This window comes from Narcine bancroftii, chromosome 3 (assembly GCF_036971445.1).
Source record: "Narcine bancroftii isolate sNarBan1 chromosome 3, sNarBan1.hap1, whole genome shotgun sequence".
Lineage (NCBI taxonomy): Eukaryota > Metazoa > Chordata > Chondrichthyes > Torpediniformes > Narcinidae > Narcine > Narcine bancroftii.
In genome coordinates, this window is record NC_091471.1 from 305000577 (window position 1) to 305027308 (window position 26732).

A 26732-nucleotide genomic window follows, 5' to 3' on the forward strand; every position below is an offset into this window, starting at 1 on the left:
AGGTGGTACTCCAATACGAGGTAAGAATGATGGAAGTCGGTGAACTTTCACCTTCTCTTTAGTTGACTTTTTGTTTTAATTACTTATTCTTTACATTTTCTTTCAGAACTTTTCATTTTCGTTTAACAGAAGAATCGTCTTTTATTTCTGTCTAGTATTTTGTTGCCGTTTGTCTCTTGTGTTTTTTTTTAACTTGTATTAAATAGAGCAAGATTTCTCTATTCGATATGCTTTGAATGAAAGCATATCATAGCTTTGTGTGTCATAAAACCAGTCACAGCTCCATATTTGTCTCTCAATGTCAGCCCCCACCAACCTGACTCCACTGAAAACTTTTGTCTCCTTTTACTTTTCAAGCTGCAGTCCTTTTATTTACTTTGGAGGACCTTACTGTGTGATTACTGTTGCATTGAAGATTCCCTCCTAGGCAATCTTAGCCTCGAAAGGTCCAGCTCAAGGAAATTTTTTTTGCTGGTCAGGCTTGTATTAGTTATAATTGTAGGCAGGTCATCATGAAAGAAGAGACGAGCAGTGCTGCAAGGGAAACTCTTGTCTCCGTCATGCCTCGTTTCCAGTTAGGGCACTCGTACGCGATAACCTAGGCATGCTGTTGCCACAAGGACTAATGAGACTGGCATCTTGGTCGATAAACAAAATAGAAACTGCGGGCGTGATGTCTCTACTAAATTATTCTTATGATACATTGTGCTTAAAATTCTTTGCTCTTTCCATTATAAGATGGCACAGTCTATATAAGGTGTTATTAGCCCACATCCTGAAGCTTAATTCTGTGTTAGAAATATCTGTGCGATGTTCATCATGTCTTCATATCCAGCCTTGTGATCTGGAATATTGTTTCAATTAAAACTGCCAACAAAATCAATCTCCTATCCAGTTCTCCAACTGCCCAGCAACTCCATAATGAGCCTTTAAAGACTTCCCTCTTTATACTACCCATGGACAATTTATAAAATCTAGGAACCAGCCTTTGCCCTCAGGATGGTGTGTGGAGGTGTCTGATAAACCAGTGTGCTCCTGGGCTTGGTGAGTGAATTGGCTTTGTCCATCCCGCTTCTCCAGGCAGGAAGACAATCCGCCTCAGCAGATTTCACGCCAAGATGTGAACATAACGGGAGTCCCGACATCCCACAATTGATGATGCCCACAGGGCGGAGGGTACTGATAGCTCAGGGCCAGTGCTCGAAGGGCTTCAGGTACGGGGGGTGTGGGGTGGTGTGGACGGTAGGTGTGGAGAACGAGGGATTCAGCCATCCGGAACACAGGGTTCTGTGTTCTCTTTACAGAATGAAATGTACTGTGATTTAACACAGCTGGAACTCTGCTCCTCAGTGGCTCCTGTATTCTTTGTTCCCTAACTCTGCTACTATCCAGGAGAAATGTATCAGCCTTCATCCCGTTGGAAGCATCTTGAGCCCAATCTGAAGGTTGCAGACTTTAATGGGAGTGTGTAGTGCAATCCAAGCTGACAATAAGTGTGTCTGCATTCAAGGGTCAGAGTTCAAAGCTGCCAATGCCACCAGGATTGGTTGCCGGAGGAGGTGACTATGTGAAGGTGGGAATATTGGAAGATTGAGCTGTAAGCAATGGGAACCCATTTCCTAAGAGCAGTGAACTAATCACTCAGCTAGACTATAGGGAAATAGATTTGTGAATGGCTTCAAGTGTTTTGTTTTCCCATTTCAGCGTCCTTTGGATGAGAGTGATTCATGTTAAATACACATCTCAGACAGTATGTGCATTGCAAAGTTAGAATCGTAGAGTTGTACAGTGGACAGACCCTTTACCTGCCTAGACCAATCTACATTAGGACCGTATATGTCCATGACTTCTATTTGAAAAGTGTCTTTGGTATAAGTTTCAGATAATTGTCTTTCTAATATTTCAGTATTATAGGTTATAACATCCCACCATCCATCCATCTCTCATCGCTGTTTGGCCCCATTTTTTAACAAAGGTTTAAATTTAAATGGGATTGCCTGAACTTGCATTGAAAAGTTGAAACTGGGCTACAGGTTACACCTTGGACCCAAGAGTCTACCAAGCTTTTTTTTGGGGGGGTGGGGGGCTTTGACCTATTAAATGATTGCATAGTGCCCTTGGGCAGGAGATGAGGTTGAATGTAACTACAACTTTTGAGATCAGGCTACTGACCTCTGAGGTCTGGGCTGAGTACCCCAAGCAGTACTACAGTGAAGAAAGTGTTGGTCTCAGGCTGTTCCTGTCTCATTTCAGCCCCACAGATAATCGGTGGCATATTAACTGGTGTGTTCCCTGTTAAATGGTACAGACAGTCACAATTTTTCCCATGATAGGGGTATAGGTTGAAGGTAAGAGGAAGGCAACAGGACAAGGGGGGGATTTGAGGGGAATGTTTTTTTTTAAACACAGCAAGTGGTTTATATTTGGAACTCATTGGTGGAATCAGTTTCAATTACATAATTTAAGAGGTGTTTTGACAGATAGACCTGGAAGGACATGCACTTTATTATGGACAAATGGGATTAGTGTAGATGGGCCTAAAGGCTGGGGTGAACCAAAGGGCCTATGTCTGTGCTGTACAAGTCCATGATTCCAACAGAAGATGCTATTTTATTGGTTAACGATTCCCTGTTCAGATGACTCTAACGTGTGTCTAATGAGGATGTTTCACTGCTTGACTTCTGCTGAACATAGTATAGCCAGTTAATAGAAGCAGATTCTCTTTGACAGATTGCACTACCACTTACATGTGCACAATTGCCTTGGAGCACCTGATCTGTCTGCATGCAGGGTTAAATTGTATAGCGTTAATAGTGGAAAAGCGCTGTCTTGGCTGCGAGGTGCACCACCTTCCAGCTGATCCTGGGATTTATATCTGCAAATGTAGAGCAGGAAAGGTTCTTGGCATTTGGATGAAAGAGCTCACCTCTCCTCAGGACCAAGATATCCGATCGTCAGCTGCTTTTCAGGCAGTCAGCGCCGTGCTCTTGATTAAACCAAACATGAGGGTTATGGCGGTTCAGGCAAGGCATGGAAGGAGGGGCAGAAGGAAAGTGCAGCCATTTCTGCAAGCTGTCAGTGAGAACTGCTGAGATTTTAATTTCCCCTGCTGCCATTTGTTTCCTGACAGGTGCTCTGCAGATCGAGAACAGCGAAGAAACTGACCAAGGGAAATACGAGTGTGTGGCATCGAACAACGCTGGGGTGCGGTACTCTCCTCCCGCTAATCTATACGTGAGAGGTAGGGAGCGGCTGATTACTCAGTACCATCTTACTAGAGGGTGCTGGGCTCTAGCAGAACCCAAATCTATCAATATCTAGTGTCTGAATGTTTCCACTAAGACAGCAGAGCACAGGGGCGTATATCCTGGCTCGGTGTGTTATATAAATCCAAACTATCAACACCCCCTGCATCTCTCCATTTGGAATTTCAATTTGAAGCAACAGAAAGGCATAAATCCATTTCCAATCCTGCAGCAAGGGGGACAAGTTATATTAGTCCTAGTTTTAAGAATAAGAGAAAGTTAATTTGCTTAATTATGCAGTTCAATAAAATACATCAAACACATCAATCTACTTGGTTACAATTTTCAAGGCAGCTCTGGATGTCAATGTGCACAGAGCTCCAGCAACTCAAGTTCAGTCCTGACCTTTGCTCCTGTCTGTCTGAAGGATGCACATTCTTCTGGCAACAATGTGGGTTGTCTACGTGGGCTTCTGTTTTTTTTAGCCACATCCCCAACACATGTCAGCTTGTAAGCTAATTGGGCACTGTTAACTGACCCTAGCGTATTAGGGGGTGGAAGCTGGATTAATGTCGAGAATAATGTAAGATTAGTATAAATGGGTTCCATGACCAGCATTGACTAGTGGGCTGAAGGGCCTAAGTCTGTGCTGTTTAACTCGACAGTCTTCTGAGATGGGACTGGCCTTGGGAGGAGCACAGGGTGGATGGATCCATGAATCAGGTGTGCCAGCCACAAGCAGGTTAACGCGTTAGGTTTCATCAGGCTGTCCAGGAGATATGCTTCTGCAGAAACTCGCAGTATCATGGATAAGATATGATCAACAGGGATTCAGGGATGATAGTGAACTTAGGACAAGAACTCTTATCCTTGAACCAGGTACACTGAGGTCAATGCCATCACCCTCACAGCAAATAACTAACTGAGCAACAGCTGTGCTTTCCACTAGAATGTATCATTCCATCTCACGGGTATTCAAATGAATGTTAAACTTTGAGGGAGATAAAGAGTGGGAAACAAGTTCGCAGAAATCCATTATTGTCCCATAAGACTCACGGGTGTGGTTGCGCATTCCACTACAATTGATTCCAATGACTTGACTGGAGCAGAATGCACCAACTGGGGAGGAATTATTGGCTCTTTAATCAAGGGATACTTTTACCACTTAACTATGAGGAAGAGAGGAAAGCAAAATGAAAGGGTCAAAATAGTTCGCCGAGAACATTGCATCTTTCGGAACAGTTACTGCTGAGAAGCTGATTGTTCAAATCCCATCAAATTTAATGATATACGCCCCTGTTCTATCTGAAGATAGGCTATAGGTAGTAGATAGTAAGAGAAAATGCTTATTTAGCTTGTTGTGTAATTTGTAATCTTGAATATAGTTAAAGTCAGTCAAAGAATGAGTTCAGGATTTAAAAGGTCTCCAGATCTCACTGGATCTACATCCATTCCAGCTTCAGCCATCTGAGGGCACTGAAATGTGTAAAGTGGGCATGAGTTTGAAATAATTCCTTCCCACTTCTGATGCAGCCAGTTGTATCGAAAATCCTTCTCACTGAGGCCATTAAAATGATTGGATCACTGTAAAGGTTGTGCCCTGTGAGTGCAAAGTATAATGTGTTTCCAAAATTAATATATGTGAAATAATTAGTAATACACAGCGTGATGTCTGGGAACACCATACAATTCTCAACATGGCAGAAAATTTGTGGGGAATAATTTTGAAAATGTTTACAAGGGCTGACATTATCTGTTGGAATGGAAGAATGGACCAGTGGGCTTTTCTGACTGTTAAAAGTATTGTTCGTTTTCATATCTTTAAGATATTTTCCATCATTTGGCCTTTGACCCAGAAGTTGATAATGGAGGAGTGGACAAGGATTAAATAATGTGGCTTGAGTAATTTTTCACAATTTTTGACCTTTCTGTCAAGCTGTAAGGTATCATTTGTCCATCCAGATCATTCCAGAGATGACAGTATAACTATCAACTGGGAACTGCTAAATCTTTATTTAAAGCCAATAATTAGACCAAGAATCTGGGCAAGGTCAATGACAAAACCTATTTCTTTCCCCCCCTCCCATGGATGAATCAACAGCTTTTGAAAGTGCCTGGTCTCTGACAACTTTCACATAGCAGAGGGAGATCTTTGTTCATCATGAACGTGACCTTGTCCCAATTTAGATAACCCCAAGTAAGGCAGTTGTGTTAAAAAGGATTGTTTCTGAACCAGGCCATTCCAGTTATTATCACTGGACTGTCTGTTGCAATCATTTTAAGCACATAGGAGTCCCTGTTAAGTTAAATCTGATGGACCTATATATAATATTTCTTCTTAACTTGTGTTGTCATTTTAAAATAGCAAGGACTGTCTTTATTTTCTTCATGGGCAGTGAAGTACTGGTTGCAGACAGCTTGGCCAGTAAGCAATGTCATTGCGCTGTGCCTGATTTCTAATTAGTTCAGACCTTTGGTCCAAGATTCAGCTCTGCTAAGAATGTGGGTAGTTCCTCTGCAACAGCTATTTCATGTTAAATGAGCACACAAGGTGAAGAAGAAGAAGAAGAAATGGTTCCTGTCATAAGAAGTCCTTTCACGTGCATCTGACAATGTATCCTCTTTGCTCCTGTGCTGTCTTCAGAGGCTTTTACTCCAGTGATTACCCAGATAAAGCATCCAACATTTCAAGAATCTGGGAGCAGTTGACAAAGAACAGAAGGTGGATTATTTTTGCTATCATATGACTGCAGAGCAGCATCTAACCAGCTCCTTAAAGAACACGATCCAAGCCTCAGGCTGCATGTAACTGGGTGTACAAAGCTGACAAAATCAAGCTATAACCACGGTGAAAATTGCATTGTTGTGTCGGGATGTGTCTTCCTGCACTGAAGTCTCAAGAAGATTGAACCAGATTAATTCTTCCTGCTTGTTGAGGAGAAATGTCTGGGTGCCTCTCAACCTGCTAAGATTGTGGCTGAAACTGGAGACTCCAGGAGAGGAACAAACCTGGGCCTTATTAAAGCGAAGAGCATCTATGCTGGGTATGCCAGCATTCAGTGCTTTATTGCAACATCTAAATCTCCAATCTCACTACCGAAATGAAACGAATTAGCATCAATGACCAACTGCTTGGTGAAGTCATGAATAACAGTCCCACTAATGCACAATTGCTCTTATTTGGTATTTGCTTGGGGTACATTTGAATAATTTGTTCCACCATATGAAATCCTATTTGACTAAATAACAAAGCAAGAAACTGCAGGTGCTGAAAACCTGAAATACAGGCAGAAAGTGTTCAGTAGTTCAGGTAGCATCTGTGGAGAGAGAAACAGAGTTACCATGTTGGGTTGAAGATCTTTCATCAGAACTTTCAGGCCTTCCACTTAAGGAGACTCTTGAGTGGAAAGCTGCACAATTTCACCTCGCTTATGGACGTAGTGACCTCGCTGCATGCCCGCCTCGATGCCAAATTCTGAGAAGCCTTTTGCCATTTGTTCAGGTACAGTCATCACCTGAGTTGGAGCTTGACCTGAGTTTGGGATTCTTTAACATTGTCAGGAAGCCAGCGTACCATTCATTTGGCCCAGCATTCTAGCTCTAATCCCTGAGATGAAGGCAGGGACATATTGCAACTTTGTTCCTCTTTCCTCTCTATAACATTGTGATGATAAATTTCGGAATTGGTCAGTTTTGTTTAAGGTAATGCATCCATCCAAAACATCCAGTTCATAATAAAAAGCAAATTTCTTGAGGAACATTGCGGGTCTGTCAGCATCTGTGGTGGAAAGCAACAGTCGATGTTTCGGGTCAGAGCCTTGCTTCAAGTCCCAAACTGACCATTTCCCTCCACAGATTCTGCCTAACCAGCTGAGTTTCAAAAATTCAAGATTCCATTTACTGTCATGTATTGAAGACAGTGCAATATTATACAAAATTTGTTTTCATCTGCCTTAAGGCAGATCGATTGGCCATTGGCAAAAATTGCCTGAAGCAGTCAGAGAAAGAGAAGCAAAAGAGAGTCCCCCTAGAGTCACCGTCTGTCTGTGGATTTGCCTCCAGTGCTTCCGGAGCTCCCATAGACACACCTGGTCCAGTCCAATCCATCAGCAGCCTGAGCTCCAGATCCAAACCTCCGACACGATCAAAAATCCTTCATTGCCTTCGGCCTCTCCCACATCCCAGCTTTACACTTGGATCCCCTTCTTCCAGTCTTGAGCCATCTCCAGCAGTCCACCGCCTGCATGGGTTTTTCACCTTGAGTTGCCAACACCCTGCAGCCTGTGTGTTTTTCAGCCTCAGAGCCCCTCACTGGTCCACCACTGTGGTCACTGACTTATGGGTCATCTCTCCATGGGTCGTCCTTCCACGAATTTGATTTTTTTTTTGCTCTGGATTCTGGCTTCCACATCACAGGACCCTCGCTTCATAACGAATGGAGCCCTTAACACTTTAGCTCTGTGTTAGTGTTAGAGAATCATCTAAAATAAGCCTCATCAATCTTGACCACTTGGGATTCCTCTCAAGTGCACACTCAGCTTGTTCTTCCAACTGTAAATTCGAGACTGGCAAAGTTCAATTTTAATAGAATGGCAGCAAGTATTTTGAAAGTGAGACAAATTTTGTTTTGCTCTAAGCCAGCCTATCAAACTGATGTAATTTCATAGGTCCTGCATTTTCTGAGAACTTATTCACTTCTTTTTTATTAGGAACTTTTATAGACCATAAAGCTGAATTAAAGCAACATCTCCCAGCATATCAAAACCTTGCTCTTCAATGGGCGGGGGAGAACATTATATGATAGAAACATGGAATTACACAGAACTTCAGCCTGTGCTGCCCACGTTTGACCTTTCATTCCAAGATTCGATCATTCCATCCTCCCCCTGTAGCCATTTTCCATCTCGATGCCTAAACAAAGGAGGTCTTGGGGGCAGGCCAATCATACAGGAAGCAGCCAAACTTGACAGGACAATTTACATTGGACGGAGGCTTGGAAGTTTCAGGAAGATTGATGGAAGCATGGCAGCCAAAGGAAAGAGAAAGCTGATGCAATCTTCCAGCCTGTGTTGTCTTCATCAATGATCAGTGCTTCTCAAAGTGAAGATCAGTGCACTGGACATTGATAACTCAGTGATTTCGACAGACTACAGATCTTTTGACTAAAAAAACATTCATCATGCCTCTCTTCTTGTCCACGGCCTCTTCTCATTTGAGGCCTTATAATCTTGGAGTTTTATCTTCCTGCCCACATTCTTTCAATCTATTCTCAATTCCTCAAGCAGTGTAGACCACTGTCACTGCACTGTAACAAATAATAATTTGAAAATGATGAAATGATACACAAAGGGGAAATATTAATGCAGCATATTAACATAATAGCCAGGGTGTAGGTAGAACAGCATTCCCAGTTGAGAGTTATCCATTTACTCCATCGACTTGTCAATTAACTGGAGTGCAGATTGTTGAAAGTATTATCCCCCTTGCCTGCTTTACATGTAAAGTACACGCATGATGTAAGGAAGTAATTTGTTAGAATTGTTTTTAATGTTTCAAATGCATGCAAACTATCGGCAGCCTGAGCTCTGTCTTCAGGGGTTCACATAGTTAACAATTTGACCATAGCTTTGGGGTTGTTGCTTGACAGCCTCTTCAACCTCCCGAAGAGGGTTTGAAGGTCATGGACGAAATTGACTAGAAGGAAAGGTAACGTGATTTGAAAAGAAAATCTCCTTTAAATGAGTGCTATTTAGGCGATTTTTAATATTGGGAAAAAAATATAGAGCAATTGGATGGAGCGATGAAAGTTCTTTGGTGACGTATTGAAGATAACCCAAATGATTTTCTTTCCTGAAATTTTCCATTTTGAACATAAAGATGTAAGGGGGATGAGTATTGAATCCCTCTCCGAGTCTTCCTCCCGAGTCTGCGACGTACAGAGTTCTGCTGTGTTTTGAAGGATGTGTGGCCGGGAAGAGCAGACTCATGCCCTCCAGCGCCAAGTCCAGGGTCAGTTTGTGGCATGGGGCCTTGTCTAAAGGGCTGTGGGCTCCACACAGGCTTGGCATGGAGGTCGAGAGCTGGAGTCAATTGCTCTTGTGCAGGACCAATGGGAACGAAACGCCTGCATCTCTTTCACTTCTTACAAAGGCTTCTCTGGTGTGCCCAAAGGCTAAGCTACAGGGAACATAATCATAATGCTTCATGGTAATCCAAGGAAGTTCCCATCAAATTTCCAAAGACTAGAGAAAGAGGTGAAAGAGATGGAAGGGAATAAATGTTATGAGTTGTGACATAACAAGTCTGGTGTTAGTTTTTATTTACTTTTTAATTTGATTTGTCAATGGAATCATTTGAGTTAAAAGTCAGTTCCCTCAAAAGAACTAATGAGCTGTCACTCAAAAAAAAATTGGTTCTTGAAGGTCAAGGTGGAAAGGTCAAAGGTCGTTAGTGAGAGTAGATATTGCAGCTAAAAGCCTTGAAGAGGCCTTTTTACTCTCTCTGTGTTTCCCCTATTTCTCTTCTCCCCATGTCATTGTGTTCTGCATCAAACCCCCTACATCCCTCAGAGCTACGAGAAGGTTGGTGTGTTTTTCTTTTTTACTTTTTTTAACCCACATTACCTATGAATAATCTTTTGAATTATAAAAAAAAACTAAACCCCACAGCACAGTTCAGTTAATTTGCACTAGTCTGTGGGTCTCCCGTTTTTGCATCCCAAAGTTTTTCCCCACTCGACTTGGTAATGTGCTGTGCCTTGTAGCGATGATAACTTGGCGCTTGTACGCTGTTGCTTGGTGCATGCTGAGAGAATGTAAAGTCACACTGCATGTTGCTGGGTCACGCTAAAACATGCTATGACAAGGCAGTGTTCCTGCTTCACTTTAATGAGGTTTAACGATGGTCTTGGCCTACTCGGCACGTAATTACTCTAAATAATCTATACCTGATAAGACTGCTTTATGTGTGGGAATTGGGATGGGGATTGGAGACTACGACTGTGGATTATCATATCGGAGGATCTCGAGACAAGGTCAGTGAATTGTGAAACTTAAGTGAATACAGTGTTGGATGATGAAATGGTAAACACGGTGGCAGGTGCTGAGAGGTTGCCATGTTTTTCAAGTTGCCAAAAAATAGGTACGATAAAACAGTTGAGCTCTACACAAATTGGGATTTTTTTTTTCTTGAGTTGAGAGAATGTGCAGTTGATGAGAATGTGGTGAGGAGAACTGAAAGGATTAATGTAGATGGATGTAAATTGGATGGTTGATAGCATGGATTTAGTGAGCCAAAGGGTCTATTTCCATGCTCTATCCCTCTATGACTGTTGATTTTGTGTGTGGGTGGGTGGTGGGGGGGGGGGGGTGAGTGAAAGGACAGTGGTGTATGTCCATGTGTACAGAGCCCAGGGTGATTGTGAGGTGGGAGAAGAGACTATTGATCAAAATTGAACAGCTTTGCACTATACTTCACACTATGGTGCAGGTGTTGTCCTCAGGTTGTAGCCAGTCACAAAATCACTGAGTCTTGGCTATATAGAAGGCTACAGTGTTTCTGAGAAATATTATCATCTTTCATGAGGTTGCCCATCAAAACTTTCTCCAGATAATTTCCCAAATCTTCTGTTCAACACATTAATCATTCGTCTGCCTCCTTTGTTATGTCACTCTAACTGGTTCATGCTGCTAAATCTGAATTGTGCACTTTTCCTTGCTTGAGGTCTTGCTTCCTCGTAGAACCTGTTAGTCTGGAAATCTCAAGGAGAGTATTAAAAATTAATTTGAACTATTGAAATACACCATTCTGTTCAGACAAATTAGTGAATGTGACTGTCCACAAGATCAAGGGAGGGTTTGGATAGAGATTGGTTACCTCCAATGTAGTGCAGTGTGAACACGTTACTCCAATCGATTCATGTCCATGGATCTTAATATCAGAAACAGAGTACAACATATACACACAGCGATATTCTCTGCCTGGCACATGCAAGAATGAATTTCTGCTGGAGTGTTAATTTATTATATTTTAGTAGTCAGTGGTGATTTGCAAAACCATCTCACATCAATTATAGTTGCAAATTTGCCCAGTCTTGGTATCATTCAGACTTTGAAATCCAATTCTCAACAGTTTATTGTGCTCAAGGTTGATGTATTGTGATAGACAACCTCTCCCTCAGGTTGATGTATTGTGATAGACAACCTCTGCCTCAGGTTGATGTATTGTGATAGACAACCTCTGCCTAAGGTTGATGTATTGTGATAGACAACCTCTGCCTCAGGTTGATGTATTGTGATAGACAACCTCTGCCTAAGGTTGATGATAGTAATTATGACGTTCAGTGCCTCCTCAGTGCTTGACAGCAGCAGTTAACAGAGCATCTTTGTCCTTTATTGAAGAAAGAAATAGTTCCTACTCCTGCTCACCATCCCTCACACGGAGGAAGCCCGGGAGCTTCAGACGATGCTATTGGCTTCTTTACCCTCCTGGGAATTGCTGTTGATCAGTTGAATGACTAGAAGGTCTCTATTAGCTGTGGATACTTTTCCTCAGCCTGAGGTATCATCCAGGAGAGCAGAGGCTGCTGAAGGAAATAAAATTTAAAATGTATTGTTTATAATCACATATACCGAGATAAGGTAAAAAGGCTTTATTTTGTGTGATATCCAGGTGTCAAATAATAATCAAGAAAATACATTTTTTAAAAATACAATAAAACAAATAGTGCAGGGTATGGTGTTACAATAACGAAGTACTGGGAATAAAGAAAAACACAGCCAAAAACAATACAAGACCATCATCTTTTATCAGTGTGAGATCCATTTGAGGGTCTGATAACAGCGGGAAAGAACCTGCCCTTGAATCTGGAAGCTCATGGAGCAATAAAACAAATCCAATCTCATGCAGCGACTTCATATCAACTTCGCAGCTGTCTAATTATTTTATTGACAGGCTGCCCGTTGGAAAGTCAGGCCACTTTAGTGTTTACCAGTCCAAGACCTTGCTCAGTACTATGATTGACTAACATTTAGAATAAGTAGTTTCAAGGAGCATTGCCTTTTAAGGACTCTTAAGAGCTCAATGTCCCCTCTGTGGCTGGACTGGGGTGTTCCACTGCTGGGTACAAAGCTGTCACATCAAGTAAGCTGGCAACTGTCATCCATTGTCGGAGTACTGAATGTCACAATTAGCATTAACCACTACAGGCCGAGAACCTCTCCTCCACCCTGCCAATATATTTTTCACACATTTCCTGTTGAAAGCTGTCTGGATTTTTCAGTAGCCAACAACATCCTAATAATGCAATGTTTCCCCCCCCCCCAAAAAAAAGTCCCTCATTCTTTTGCCAAGGATCTTAAATGCATGCCCCTTAGCCACTCATTTTTAGTGGAACTAGGTTTGTCCCTTACTTTCTTGAATAACTTTCCATCTCTACCGTGAGCTGAGAATAAAACATCAATGTTTGACTTTCAGAATTGAAGCCTGTCATTACTGTGTAAAATAGTGGAGCACAGAAGTAGGTCCTTCAACCCATATTTGATGGCTAAGTTAAATGAAAACTCTGCTGCTATTCATCTGTCCCCTCTATGTTCATATGTTGATCAAAAGGTGTCTTAAATACCACCATTGTATCTGCTTGCACCTCTACTCCTGATACTCCATTCCAGGCACCCACTACTTGCTGTGTGTAAAAATAAATTAATAAACAGATTGTCTTGCACATCTCCTTTAAACTTTCTTCCCCCAGCCCACCTTTAATGCATGTAGTAAGTTACATTTTTACCCCAAGAGAAAGATTCTCTACCCTATCTATGCCTGTCATTATTTTTTAAAAAAATTATCAGGTCACCCCTCGGCTTCCAATACTCCAGAGCAGACAACACAAGTTGGTCTAATCTCTCCCCATCGCTCATTAATTTTTAAAATGTTTAATGTTTAAAATTATCTTTTTAAAATAGCAGGCCTTTCTGGCCCTCGAGCTGATCCCATCCAAATACCCCAATTAACCTACAAACTCTGTACGTTTTGAAGGATAGGATGAAACCGGAACACCTGAAGGAAACGTACGCAGACATGGGGAGAACGTACAAGCTCCTTACAGACAGTACCAGATTCGAACCCGGGTCGCTGGCGCTGTAATAGTTTTGCGCTAACCGCTATGCGAACTGTGCCCTCCAACTCGTACATTCTAATCCAGGCAATATCCAATAACTCTTCCTATAGCCTCCACATCCTTCCTAAAATGGGGTGACCAAAATTGCACACAATACTCCAAGTACAGCCGAATCAAAGTTTTATATAGCTGCAACATATACTTGAGGATATAATGAGCATGGTAGATAGAGGGAAACAGGTAGATGTTCTATACTTGAATTTTCATATAAGTGTTGGATAAAGTGCCTCGAAAAGACTTGTGCATGAGATAATGATGCAGGGAGTTGGGGATAATATTAGTAGCATGATAGTGGATTGGTTAACTAATAGAGTTGGGATAAATGGGTGTCTTTCTAGTTGCTAATCAGTGGAGAGAAGGGTTTGGTGCTCGGCCCGCCACTGTTCATGACGTACTTTACTGGTTTGGAAGAGGGGACAGAGTGAAATGTATCTAAGTTTGCAGATGACACCAAATAAAGTGGAAAATCGAACTGGGCAGAAGATGCAGAGGGGTCTGTAGAGAAAGATAGAGATAGGCAGGTAAAGTGGTTGCGTGATGGAGTACAATGGTGGTAATTATGAGGTCATTGACAGTGGAAGGAAAAGATATTAGGTTAAATTATTTTTTAAATGGTGAATGATTGCAGTATGCTATTGTGCAGAGAGACCTTAGAGTGCTGGTTGTGAAGCACAAAAAGTTGATTTGAAGGTGGAATAGGTAATCAAGAAGGCTTTCATTGTTAAAGGTTCTGTGGCAACTCTACAGGGAAGGGAGTGGAGAACTGGAGGTAGGGAAAGAGAGAGAGTAGGAGAAGATTGATATCAAAATCAGTATTGATCCCATCACCCACAAATTTCCTTGTTTATCTCCATAGTTTATGACATACATTGTGATTTTGACTTCTGCTTTTTGCTAATAATAACTAAACTAATGGTATTTAGAAAAGCCTAATACAGAACTCCACTCACCAATAGTGTAGTTATGTTGTCTGTCATCGTACATTAAGGTGGTTCAACATAAACTAAATCCTCATGGAGTTAAGTCTGAATGATGCTCATGAACTGCCATCAACAAGCTGTTAGTACTACATGCACTGGTAATGGCTTTCGAATTCATTCTTGCATCTTTAGACCCAGTTCTCAACTTCTGCCATATTTCTGGAACAAGCAGTTATTGATAATGGGAGCCTGACTATCAGTGAAGCAAATACACTGATAGGAAGAGCAATATGATGAGGTCTGGTGTTAGGGTAGGTATAATCAGAGATAAAACCAAGTTCCTACCTTCCCACCTCTCATCGTGAGGGAATGTGAGTGCAGGTCCGCGCGCGCGCACACACTGACTTTCCTGCAGTGGTCATCACACAACACGCAATGCATGCGTTTTCCTGTGAGAGATCATTCCTCCTCGTGGTGTGGCGGTTGCAAGCTCGTCGTTGGGAAGGATTTATGAAGCTAATTTTGGAAGCTAATTTATTTGAAAAATAGGCATCAGGGCACATACTTAGTCCACCAGTACACATAATAACATAAACCAACCAACTTAATTGCTTCAGAAAGGGATCCATTAAATTCCACATGCTCTCAGTGCACACATCTGTGTTGGCATCTTCCACGTTCCAAAAATATCTTGGGATCTCAGAATCCTACTCCTTATTGCATCAGTATAACCGAGCAAGTGCTGAAGCTCTTTTAATGACATCATTCTGAATTTAGTCAGATCAACTACAATAATTCATATCACTATCGTCTGAATTCTATGATTAAGCTGCTGTATGAATAATAATAAAGGTTTTGAAAATTTGAGGACAGACTAGATAATTGACCTTGATCATGTCTTCGCAAGAAAACAACAGCACTTTATGTACAAGCACTTATTTTAATTGATAATAACAGTAGCTAATTAACCGAATGACTGATAGCTGACTGGCACTGCAGCTGTAAGGCTAACTCACAATTGGCTGTTGACTTTCAATTTATTTTCACCAAAGAATCCATCACATTTTGGAGAACTATTAAATCATAGTATCTCTAGCATTAGGAAGAGAATGATAGGTGGGGTGGGGTGTTGAGAAGGAGTCCCACAGCTCTAATGCAGCCAACAGGGATACTCCGTATTATTGAAATACAACCCTTCCTCCCACAACTACCTGAGATGCTCCCAAGCCCCTGATTGGGTCCATTGCAGAAATGAAACCAAAGCAAGGAAAGAAGGAGAAATAACATTAAACCCAATTCCTTTTTGATCTGGATAAACACGCAGCTTCAACAATTGAACTGTTAAGAGACCAGAGGAACAACAATTAACAATTTGAGTCCACAAGCGAAAAGAGTATTGAGACATCATAGTTTCAGAATTGGTTGAGCAGGTGTCATTCATGAGGACTGTGGAGCTGATGATCAGTTTGAATGGTATTCGGAAACAAATTTCTTTTTTCATCTTAACTTTTGTATTATATTGTTCCTTTTTTGGGTGACATATCTGTTTGGATATTGGAGAGAATATTGGATGGTGATTATGTTTGAATTAGTTCCTGGTCGAGTGTTAAGTAAGTAAGTGTGTGCATGTGTGTGCGTATAGTAAATAAGGGGTAAATATCAGAAAATCAACGCTAAAGGATTCTATAATCAGGTGATTATGATCTTGCATCAGAATGCATTTGGTGCGGTGGGAACACTGAGTTGTCTAGTATGTTGAACTCTCTTTGTGTCTGCCTGTCCTTATGCTTGCTATTCTGCTCTTCTATCTTCCAATTGATTAGATTACACCTTTGAAAATCCATGCCCAGTTCAAACCAGTTAGCTATTGCATCAAGAGGTATATATTGGTGTCAGTTGGACCTATGACTGTAAGGCATCTCAAACCAAGTAAGAAGTTACCCATACTCAGCACTGTCCACACCTGTCCCACAACTGTTAGTGTTGAGTTCCTCTAATAATAAAACCCAGTGCTATCTTTGAGCATTTTCGAGCTGCTCAGGTCTCCTTGTATTTTGCGTCCCAGCATTGTGACAGATTCTACCATTTGAGGTCATTGAGTGAGTATGGTATTGCAAGATTATCCCATGACAACTGTGAAAAAGTCTTGATTGTTAAATGTCTGAAATTTTGGTTCATGGTTCTAATTTACATTCTCTCCTTTCACACCAGTAACCCAAGCCAGTGAAGTTTCATATGTGCATTTTTTTTAAAACTTACCCTTTTCAGCGGGATTGGTGTAATCTAATTGTAGTAATGAACTGGAAGATGCAAATTATTGTGGCTTTTCAACATTTTGGCACAGATTACAGCTCTTGCCAAAATGGCAGATAATCTGTGCCTTCTTGCTCATTGGTGCTTTGATGTCTGGTGCAGTGTAGCTTGCCCTGTAGAGGTTATTTGGTAATGAAGTTCCCCTCCCTCCTCCCTCTTCCCTGCCACCACTCGTCCCTCCCTGAATGTACTCACTGTCACATTCTTCTGTGAATCAGGGCTCGTAATCATCCAACCTAGCATTACCACACTTTCAAAGGGATCATCTCCAATACTCTATATTCTCTTCCCCTTCCAATTTAAAACAGAATGAATTACATTTTATTCTTTTGAAAGACGAAAACTTGCAAAACATAAATTAAACTCACTGTAGCTTCTTTCTTTTAAGTTTTTAATCTTGCTGAATCCTTCTTTAAGCCCTTCCCTGGGGTCTTGTCTTAATTATTTCTGCAACGAAGTTTTAAAAGGAATTGGACATAAATGTCATGCGAGCAAGTATGATGTTATAATGACAATGAACACTGGCTGATCAAATTAGTGCCATAATGTCATTCACAGTGGAAACTGACCTTGTACACATCTATATAAAAGCCTGGCTGCAAGGTACAGGAAGCCCACCCATGGAGTGCCTCATCCCAAAGAGCTTCACTCATCATCAAACTGCTTTTTGTCAAGTTTCTCTTGACATAAAAAGACCTCCCAATCTAAATTATCTAAATTTATTACATGGGTGAGGAAAGAATCTTGGCCAGGGAATCTTCTTTGAAATGTACAATGGGAGTTTTAGCATACGGGTGCATGGCATCTCTTCCAAAGGGCATAATCTCTGAACATGCAGCACTCCCTCACACCTTCCTTGAGGTGAGGTTGGGATTATTTGTGCAAAAGCTGAATGATCTTGTATCGGCAGGAGTAACTTCACCTGGCCAGGCATTGGATGGTTTTTAAAGAAAGGATCTGAACTGTTTGATTGGATGTGCACAGGGATGATCAAAAACCTGTTTTGGACAGGTTGTCTAGTCCCAACCTTGCACCCTCCAAGCAAAGGGAAAAAAAATTAGTTGAAAAATAATACCCTCGGCCATTATCTTCAATGCACGCGTGTATTGCCCGGACGGGCTTCAATTTGGAGTGGCATCCACTCAGTTTGCATCTTCCTTCAGACTGAGTCGAGAGTGAACCTTGGGTGAGCTCGTCTTCTGATATCGTTGAGTTGACTTATTGTCACATCTGACTGAATTCAAGTCCTGTCACACCTGACTGAATCTGAATAAACTACGTCCTTCTGGCGCTTTATTCCTCTCTGCACGAGAATCCTTGGAACATCTGCCATTATAATCAGCCCATGATATGTGATCTGTTGCCCCTTGATATTGAGCGACATTGGTGCATTTATTTTAGATTCCTCTATAATTGCAACTCAGTTGAATCCAGTTTATAAAAGCAAAATCTGTGGAATAACTAAAGGAGAGTTGCTGAGTCTACATAGTGAATTTTAACCCCCAATGACAAATGGGTGCGGTTTCGGAAGAAATCCCTCCAAGGTGCCCTTAAACTCCTGGATTCAACAGAGGGGTTGGGAGTTGGGGAGGGGTAGTAGGGTAAGGACAGGCAATCTACTTCCGGGACTTGTGCTGCATATTTAAATGTTATTCTGTGTTTGGCAGTCTCACATTTAACTTTGATTGCAGGTTTAACCCCTGGCTGTCAGGGGCTCCCAGGCCTTGGGTAAATCTGGCAGTTCAGGAGAAGCAAGTCGGCTTCTGGGAGGAAGGAAGTCCGATTATGGTCTTTGGCTCAAGGAGGGAGATGATGCTATACCATTGTCTGGACTACTCTAGACACCATCCTGGTTTACCTGCGGCTTTCCCCAAACACTCCCTAACTGCCTGGAAGCAAACTCTCGATTGACCTTGTAGAAAAGTGGGTGATGGAATCCTGACAAACAAAATAAAAAGTTACATATTATGTAGGCCAAGGATAGTCCTTTTGCCAGCTGTACGAGCCAAGCCTATCAATTTTGGGCACATTCTCTACTGTAGAATAAGGCGATCAAATTTACCAATATAGATATAGAAGGGTAGCTGATTCCCCTAAAATCTCAATTTAAGATTCACAAAGGATATATTGGAATTTGGATAGGATGTCCAATTGTGCAGAGCATGGAGACACCAGGTTTAGAGCTAAGGTTGTTGAATAAGATAATCCAGCTATTGGAATGCCATAACTAGTCTTAAAGACCAGCTCAAAGGTAAAAGCACAGCATGGGAATATCCAAAAGCACTGCTGGATTTTGGCAGAGAACAGGTGGAGGCTTTGAATATAATGCTGCCAGTCTTTTGGAAAGTTCACTTTAACCATAAAGTTAAACAAGAAAGCCTGCAGATGCTGGGGTCAAGTGCAAGAATGAAATGTGCCGGAGAAACTTCACAGATCACAGCATCCATACGATGTAAACGGTAACCACGTTTCAGGCCTGGGCCCTTCATCAGGTATAAGAATTAAAACAGCATATCCTGTTTCCTTTCTGCTTATTCCTTGAAAAAAGGCTCAGGCCTGAAACGTCGGCAATATCTTTGTCTCCCTCCTATAAATGCTGAAAAGACCGGCTGGGTTCCTCCAGCATTCTGGTGAGTTTTTAACCATAATCACGTCATCTGCAGACTTTTGTGTATCCTGTTTCCCACACACTATGATTGATTAATTGTTTGTTCTCTCCAAGAGTTGTGAGGGAAATTTGAAAAACAGAAAAGACTCACACACAAATTATTTTTGACCTGCCCTACATTTTGGACACCGTTATGAGAGCTCTTTTACTCAACTGTTTCACCTTCGCTTTGAATGTCAAGTCCACAACCTCCTGTGGAAATTATTTGCCGCTTCAAAGCTTTGGATTTAGAAATCTGATCGCACAACTCCCAAAAAGGATCATGTTAAACTGTAAAACACAAAATATCTGTAGACATCATAGTTGAAGTAAAAGCACACAATGCTGGAGTATAAAGGTAAAAATACATAATCGACATTTTGGGCTGAAAGGGCTTAATCCGGAAACTTTGGAAGAACTTTTTCTTCTTTGGCTTGGCTTCGCGGACGAAGATTTATGGAGGGGTAATGTCCACGTCAGCTGCAGGCTCGTTTGTGGCTGACAAGTCCTTTGCTATAAAGGACTGTTTAACCTGCTGAGGTTCTCCAGGATTTTGTGTTATGTTATACTGTGGTAATTCAATTTGACCCACAAGGAAACAAGTTCACATGCATTTCCTGATGTCTTGATGTCAGATGGAAAATTTGCCTCCTAATTTCTTGACTGAATTTTTATTCTCTCTCACCCTTTTTCTTCCTCCTAGTGATTTCAATCATACCGATCAGAATATTGGCATTGCTCATTTACTCATTTAATGATGGGTTTTACTGACCACATTAGCGCGAGCATGTGATATAAAGGGCCAACTTTCAGACTGCGTTCTTTGTGTTGAGATTTGTGACCTTGAATGTCCTTGAATGTTCTCCTATAGGAGGGCCATGGTCACTCTCGGCTGCTTTGCCTCGGAGTTACTCCAGGCTGCTCCTCCAGGCTGCATCACATGGTCTTAGACTCAGTGCTTCAATGGTGAAGTCAACCAAGCTCCCATCAAGAGAGAAAACTTTTCCTGAAAGCCTTTGGGAGCAATCAACACACCATTACCGAACTAATTCCAGCATGACAGACTTCCCCAGACTGCATTCATGTTCCTACAAAGGCCTCCTGCCAGGGCTCCATGCCTGTGAGCCTGGAGTGGCTCCTTGCACCCCCCCCTTAGAAAAAATAACATGGGCACTTTTTCACCAGCCCGAACAGATCCCTCCAGCACTGTTGACACATGAACCCACATTGCAGCGTGTATTCATGCAGTAACCTCCCTCTCCATCAGATAGAAGAGTTCTTCTGAGTATTGTGGGATATCCCTCAGCATCTGTTAAACTGATATCACTTTCAGAATGGCAGTGCAGAGAGAACCCAATAACATTTTTCTTCATTTTAAATTCTTGCTATGACTGTAACTTCTACAAACAGCATTAGGGGTGACTACCAATGTGAATCTAAAAGGAAAAATGGCCCATGTCTCCTGCTCCTAATATATGGTTGCCAGTGTGCTTAGCATTCTTCAGACAATGTCTCTTTGATTTGTTATTAAAAGAGCATGAGGTATTATGTTATTTGATAGATTATATGAGACAAGAGAATGCTGAGTGCTTTTAAAAACAAAGATATTGGATGCGACACCTTAAAGATTTTATCATGTTTACCAAAAAAGAAAGCATGACAGTTTGTTAAACGCTTGACCAAGTGAACAATCATCCTTTCTGAGATTGTTTAATCAGTGCCTTTACCCTCAAGCCCTTTGGTCATCTTAATTATAGCCTTTAGGGGATAATCCAATGGGATATTGAAGAATCTGTCAAATTCAGATGACCCTACAAATGTGACTAATGTGCTCTCTGCTGGATTGAGTCAGACCCTCTGGGCAGGAAGGTTATTGATCACCTCAGTCCCAGACTATTGCTGCAGGGGATCTGCTGGGCATAGTCTGCACCCATCATGTCCAGTATTTCAGCAGGTACTTTAGTCCACCATAAGGTCAGAGGTGGGGACATTTGCTGAAGTGTGTGCAGTATTGATTGACATTAGAAAATCTTCAGGTAAATGAAGCCATTCATTCAAGAATGAAGCAAAGTTCAGGCTTGGACTAATAACCTAGGACAACAATTTGTTTTTCAAAAGGTTTGTTTCCTGAACAGAAATGGGCAATTATGATGGGTAACTACAAGCTGAACATAAAGACCATTTCAGATTTGCTGTGTCACATAGGTAGTTGGAGAAACATTAACTTTAATTGAATTTAGAATGTTTAAACGCATAATAGTTCGACGGACCTAAGATTGTATTTCATTTGTACCCAGCATCTGATGCCTCTTGTATCAGTGTCCAGCATTGATGGATTCCATTTGCCCTGATACTGCTTTTCCTTGGTTGCAGTGAACTGGTGAAACCTTTCACCATGTTTGTCACTGACTGCACCAAGATCAGCCAGGAAGAAGTCCAAGTGTGAACTTTCAACAAAATATTGCACATCCTGGCTTTCTATGCTTGAAGCAGACTTAAAATGTGACAGGAAACCACAAAAATAGGCTATATCGAAAAGAAAACAGTGCTTGGTAGTAAAATTTTAAGGTGATCTTCATGAGCAGATGCCCAGAATCCATAAAATAAGTGTTCAGGAAGCAAAATCTTCATTGTCCAGTGTAAGGAGTAGGTACAGAAGTGCCAGGTTATGTCCATGTCCTTGAAAGTGGCTCACCTTGTCGTGACATCTAAAAAGTCTTTCCTCCAATCTAGAGGCACAGTATGGTGGAATATTCTCCAATTCTCAAATTAATTGTGGCTCCAACAAAGTGCAAGAAGTTTGTTCTCGGTAGCTCCGTCAAAGAAGCTGAATTGGTTGGCATCCCAACGACCATAACAAACATGCACTTCCTCCAATCCTATGCACTGAACATGCACTATCCACAAAATCCACTGCAGCACCTCACCAGTTATTCTTTGGTTGCAGTAATTGAGCAATAGACACTGGAAATTTTTCCTTCTATTTGCTTCCTATGCTTGGAAATACACAGGATTTCCCACATGACTGCTGGGATATTCCTATACATACCTGAACAATAGAAGAGCTCGTCCCCTGTAGAACCGTTCAAGAGGCTTGTCAGCGGTACATCTGGAGATTAAATAGGAATGGACATTGAATGCAAGCTCTGTCAGAAATTGCCACAACTCATGAACAAATCAAAGTCAAAATTCTCACTCATTATCTCACCAGTACAGGGACCTGTACAGATGTTGTGTACATAACCCACGTATACACTGAAGATTCGTATCATTATGCGCATGGACACACACAGATGTACATAAACACAGTTATGCATCCAAATGAATGTCACTGAACCCAATACAGATGGCCACCTGTGCATAACAACCCCTATTGAGATGTTCATCCTTAGAAACACTCAGATGCTTGCATAGCTACACCTAATTATTTTGACACACGTTCAAAACTGAGGCAGAAAATTAATTAAAATGAAATATTGTGCATAAATATGTGAATAATATTAACAATAGTTGAAGAACAAAATCAACAGTGTTTTTGTTAGTTTAAGGTGAAAATTGATTAAAGTATTCTCTGACACTATCATCAGCTCATTTAAAAAATTCTTCACAACTGCTGTGAATTGTTAAAATTGCCATATTAAGGGCAACATGCACACCACCTCTGGTTCTTCTTGCAGGAATATTTCTCATAAAGGTTGATGAGTTTCTAATGTTTTGCAAGTGTATCTCTTTCTGTTCCTACACTCGTCTCCCTTCCCCTGCCATTTTTTGACATTCTTTTCCATCTTTGGCCTCGATAGTTGTTTCCCTCAAGCCTTGATCCACATGTCCCTCGAGTCTCAATCACAAAGGGATTGATGGTGCTTCTCTTTAATTTACTGCCAGTTCTGTACCCCACCTATCCCTTCTCAGTCACCATGGTAACTCGGTGTTTGCATCTCACATTCGACCTCTTTGCAAAATGTATCTTGTACGTGTAAAGTTCCTGTAACCTCTCCCATCGGTGCTTGCTGGTGGTAATAGTCCAGTACAAAAAGATGCAAGGACCATGTGGCTTTGCTGTGGCTGTCCATTGAAGGACTGTCCGCTTGCCACACAGTCCACTGCTAATCAACCGACCACTTTTGAAGTCCATGTTGTATCTGCAAGAGGATGTTTGGGACGGGAGAGGATTTTGCATCACCAGGTAGATTTGGAAATCTTGACCCACTCAATGCTACCTTATGACTCATCAATATGCACGACCCTGGTTCTGAGGTACAACAAACTTATGTTTTATTTGTATTTATGAAATGTAGTCAGATAAAGAGTTTGGCACAGATCTTTAATGATGGATCCTAGCACCAAAATGTTTAAAAAAAAAAATTAATATCTGTCATTCTGATAACTTAAAACCAACTCTATCCAATTTAGTTCAGTGACCAGGGAACTCTGGGGGTCCATTGTAAAAATGTTGGGAAACCCTTTTTACAATTTTAAACACTGAAATTCGTACTTGTAAATGTGCTAATGCATTTATCTTAAACCTAATTGACTGCTCCTTGTCTTTAACTTAATCAAATTATGCAAAAGAAAAGCATTGGGGGAGAAAATGGATCTCGGGACCACTGTCACCTGTTTGGTGGGCGGAATCCTTTTCTAGTTAGTTGCTTTGCCTTTTATCTATTTGGATTACCCTGAGCCATGTACCTCCACTGATTGAAAGAGCAGGAGTCATCTTTCGTTGATGCCAGTCCAACGTCCACTCCTGAAAGCATGTTGATAGTGATATAATATTGCTCCCTGAGCCACTCAAGCATTGCATTCGCTACACTTTTGGTGCATGGTAGAGTTAATTCAGATTTCAGATTTATTGTCAGAGTACATATATGGCATCACATACAACCCTGAGATTTTTTTTTCCTTGAGGGCGAGACTGAATTACCACTTAATGGTAGTGCAAAAAAAACCTGTACTCAATGCACACAGTAAACAAATAAAGAAAAGTAAAGCAAACTGCAATAATGAGAGGAAAAAAATGCAAGAGCCCTTAACTGAGTCCCTGATTGAGTCTGTCGTTAAGGAGTCTGATGTTGAAGGGCCAGCAGCTGTTCCTGAACTTGGTGGTGCAAGCCTCGTGGCACCTGTACTTCCTTCCTGAAGGAATCAGCGATTCTTACACATGAATTCTTCATGTGCTCTGAGCTTTATTCATCACCTGATTGATAATGTGCCCAACCAATGCAAGGAATCAAAAGATTTTTTTTTTTTTGCAATGAAAACTCATCCCAGTTTCGTTTCTTCCTTCATTCAGGATATTAATTCTTTGACCACATTAAAACGTTAGCCTGGACAGGAATGGAATGAGTCTTCTAAGGTGCATTGAGTTTGGGCAGGAATCAAAGTTCAACCCCTATTTCTGTGTTACTTTCAATGTTAGCTTACCCAATTACAATGACTAATTGACCATTTTCAAACAACTCGGCCATTTTAACAACCTGGTGCCCTTGATAAACTGCACAAAGGTCACAAAAGTCAATATTCTCTACCATCTGCAGAGGCAAATTTCGACAAGTCAATCTCTGGGGTTTTTTTTTAAACTGCAGCATTATCAATTACACGTTGGCAGATCAGTTTTTGGCTTGGAATTCCTCTAATATGCACATGACTAGCTCAAGCCCCTTACCAGTGGCTCCGGGCATGCATTGTATACAGAACACCACCACTGCCAAACCCAACTTCTGGCTTTGAAAAGTGAAAGGAGAGTGAAGGGACTCCTCAGCCTTCTTCTCCACACCCCACTCAGCTCCTGTGGTCTGAGAAGAAGGAATAAAACCAGACATGATTTTGAGACACTGTTGTAGATGGAACATGGACAAACAAAATCTGCCATGTTGGTGGCACTTCATAGGTGAATATTTAGGAGCTGGTGTAAGTGGCATGCCATTTTGATTTAAGTGTGCAAAAAAAGAGAAAAACCTGAGAGCAATTTACGCGAAAGCGTGGGACCTCTCCGTGTTTATGATTCTGTGCATTTCTTAAAGTGGGCCTGTACCTGTGGATCGGGGACGTGATTGAGGCACAGGCCTAATATTGGTACAAGGTGAACCTGTGCCCGAACAGTTCCCCATCTCCTCCTCTTTCTCTCGCTCCCTCTCTCTTTCCCCTTGCTTTCTCTCTCTCTCTCTCTCTCTCTCTCTCTCTCTCTCATTGGCTGTCACTACTGGCAAGTTCTTTTGTACCCATTCCCTTGCCTGTGTCTGCACGAAAATCTCCAGTTCCCTCTGCCCCACCCAGCCCTTCCTTCCCCCCTCTGTTGTCAATGCCGCAACTCTCGTCTCGTCCCATGTGCATCCATGTTCGACTGTGTAAGGTCTTGAGGCTGCATCCACTTCCAAGCAAAGGAGATGCACTACCTGTTGGTGTAGTCAACATTTCTTTTCTACTTTTTATCTTTTTTTTATTATTTTTATTTGTTTTTCTTTTCCTGCCAGGACTGCTGCGATGTGACAATGTGAGCCACCACATGCTGTCACATCGGCTGGAAGTAACGCAGCATTGAAGTGGGTCCCCCTCCCCTAATCCGTCTGGGCATGCTAGCGATCCTCCAGTTATATATTCCTATGTGCATATATATTTATATATCTTTCTACCTTCTGCATGGTGTCTGTGAACTGATAGATGCATCTATTTGATGGATCCTTGTAATATCTTGAAAAGGCTTCGTACAGTCGATATATCTGCACCACAAAAATTTTATTAGTGTTTCTCATCTTTATTGTTCCTGGGCAATTGAGCACATCTGTTACAATCGATGGTTACAATTCATTGACAGTGTTCTCTCGTGGCTGGTCACCCAACCAAACTCATTGGATGCATTTGAGGCAGTCTGTTCATTTCCCCATCAACCACCTTCACGGCACTGGGTTGGCTGAGATTGCCATTGGGTCTTGATGACCAGATGCTCTTGTTTGTACACAGCTAAAAGAAACCCGAGAGTAGGTGGAAAGGGTGGGGGGTATTGCAAAGGATGAGCTTTCATCAAAGAGAGAAAGAAAGCTCATTGGAAATATAAGCAAGGCTTATCGAAAGCTGTTTTTCCTTAACTGGAACTTTAAATCTCTTTTTCTTCAGAGTTGAGAATTGATGAAATCAGGCACCCCAAGTCATTGCCTCAAGTCCTTCCAAATCTTTGGTGAACACAAAATTTGAAAAAAAAAAGAAAGATTGCCGCAAAATTACATTTGATTGATAAACAAAGCCATAGTTTTGACAATATTGCCTTTTTTCTGCAAGAGCACTATATTAAATTGCTTGAAATCTCTTCAAGGGTGTGCATTGCAAGATTTCATTCAACAGAGATGAAGCAAATATCCAGTTCATTGGTATCAACAGTCAGAATATCGTTCTGGTAGGTCCATGCCCTGAAATAGGAAGGAAATGTTTTATTTCTT

The 26732-nt window shown here is 41.5% G+C and overlaps 1 protein-coding gene across 20 annotated transcripts in view; it reads left to right on the forward strand.

Moving 5' to 3' along the window:
• The window catches only part of LOC138759021 (receptor-type tyrosine-protein phosphatase S-like), a 449917-nt gene that overhangs the window by 242504 nt on the left and 180681 nt on the right, over nucleotides 1–26732 (forward strand). For 19 of the 20 annotated variants that reach the window (XM_069928794.1, XM_069928793.1, XM_069928795.1 and 16 more), the window contains one exon: nucleotides 3131–3241. In XM_069928794.1, coding sequence (XP_069784895.1) covers nucleotides 3131–3241 — 111 coding nt within the window. Of the gene's footprint in view, nucleotides 1–2; nucleotides 21–3130; nucleotides 3242–26732 lie in introns of all 20 variants that reach the window. The other variant, XM_069928804.1, reaches the window with a different exon arrangement.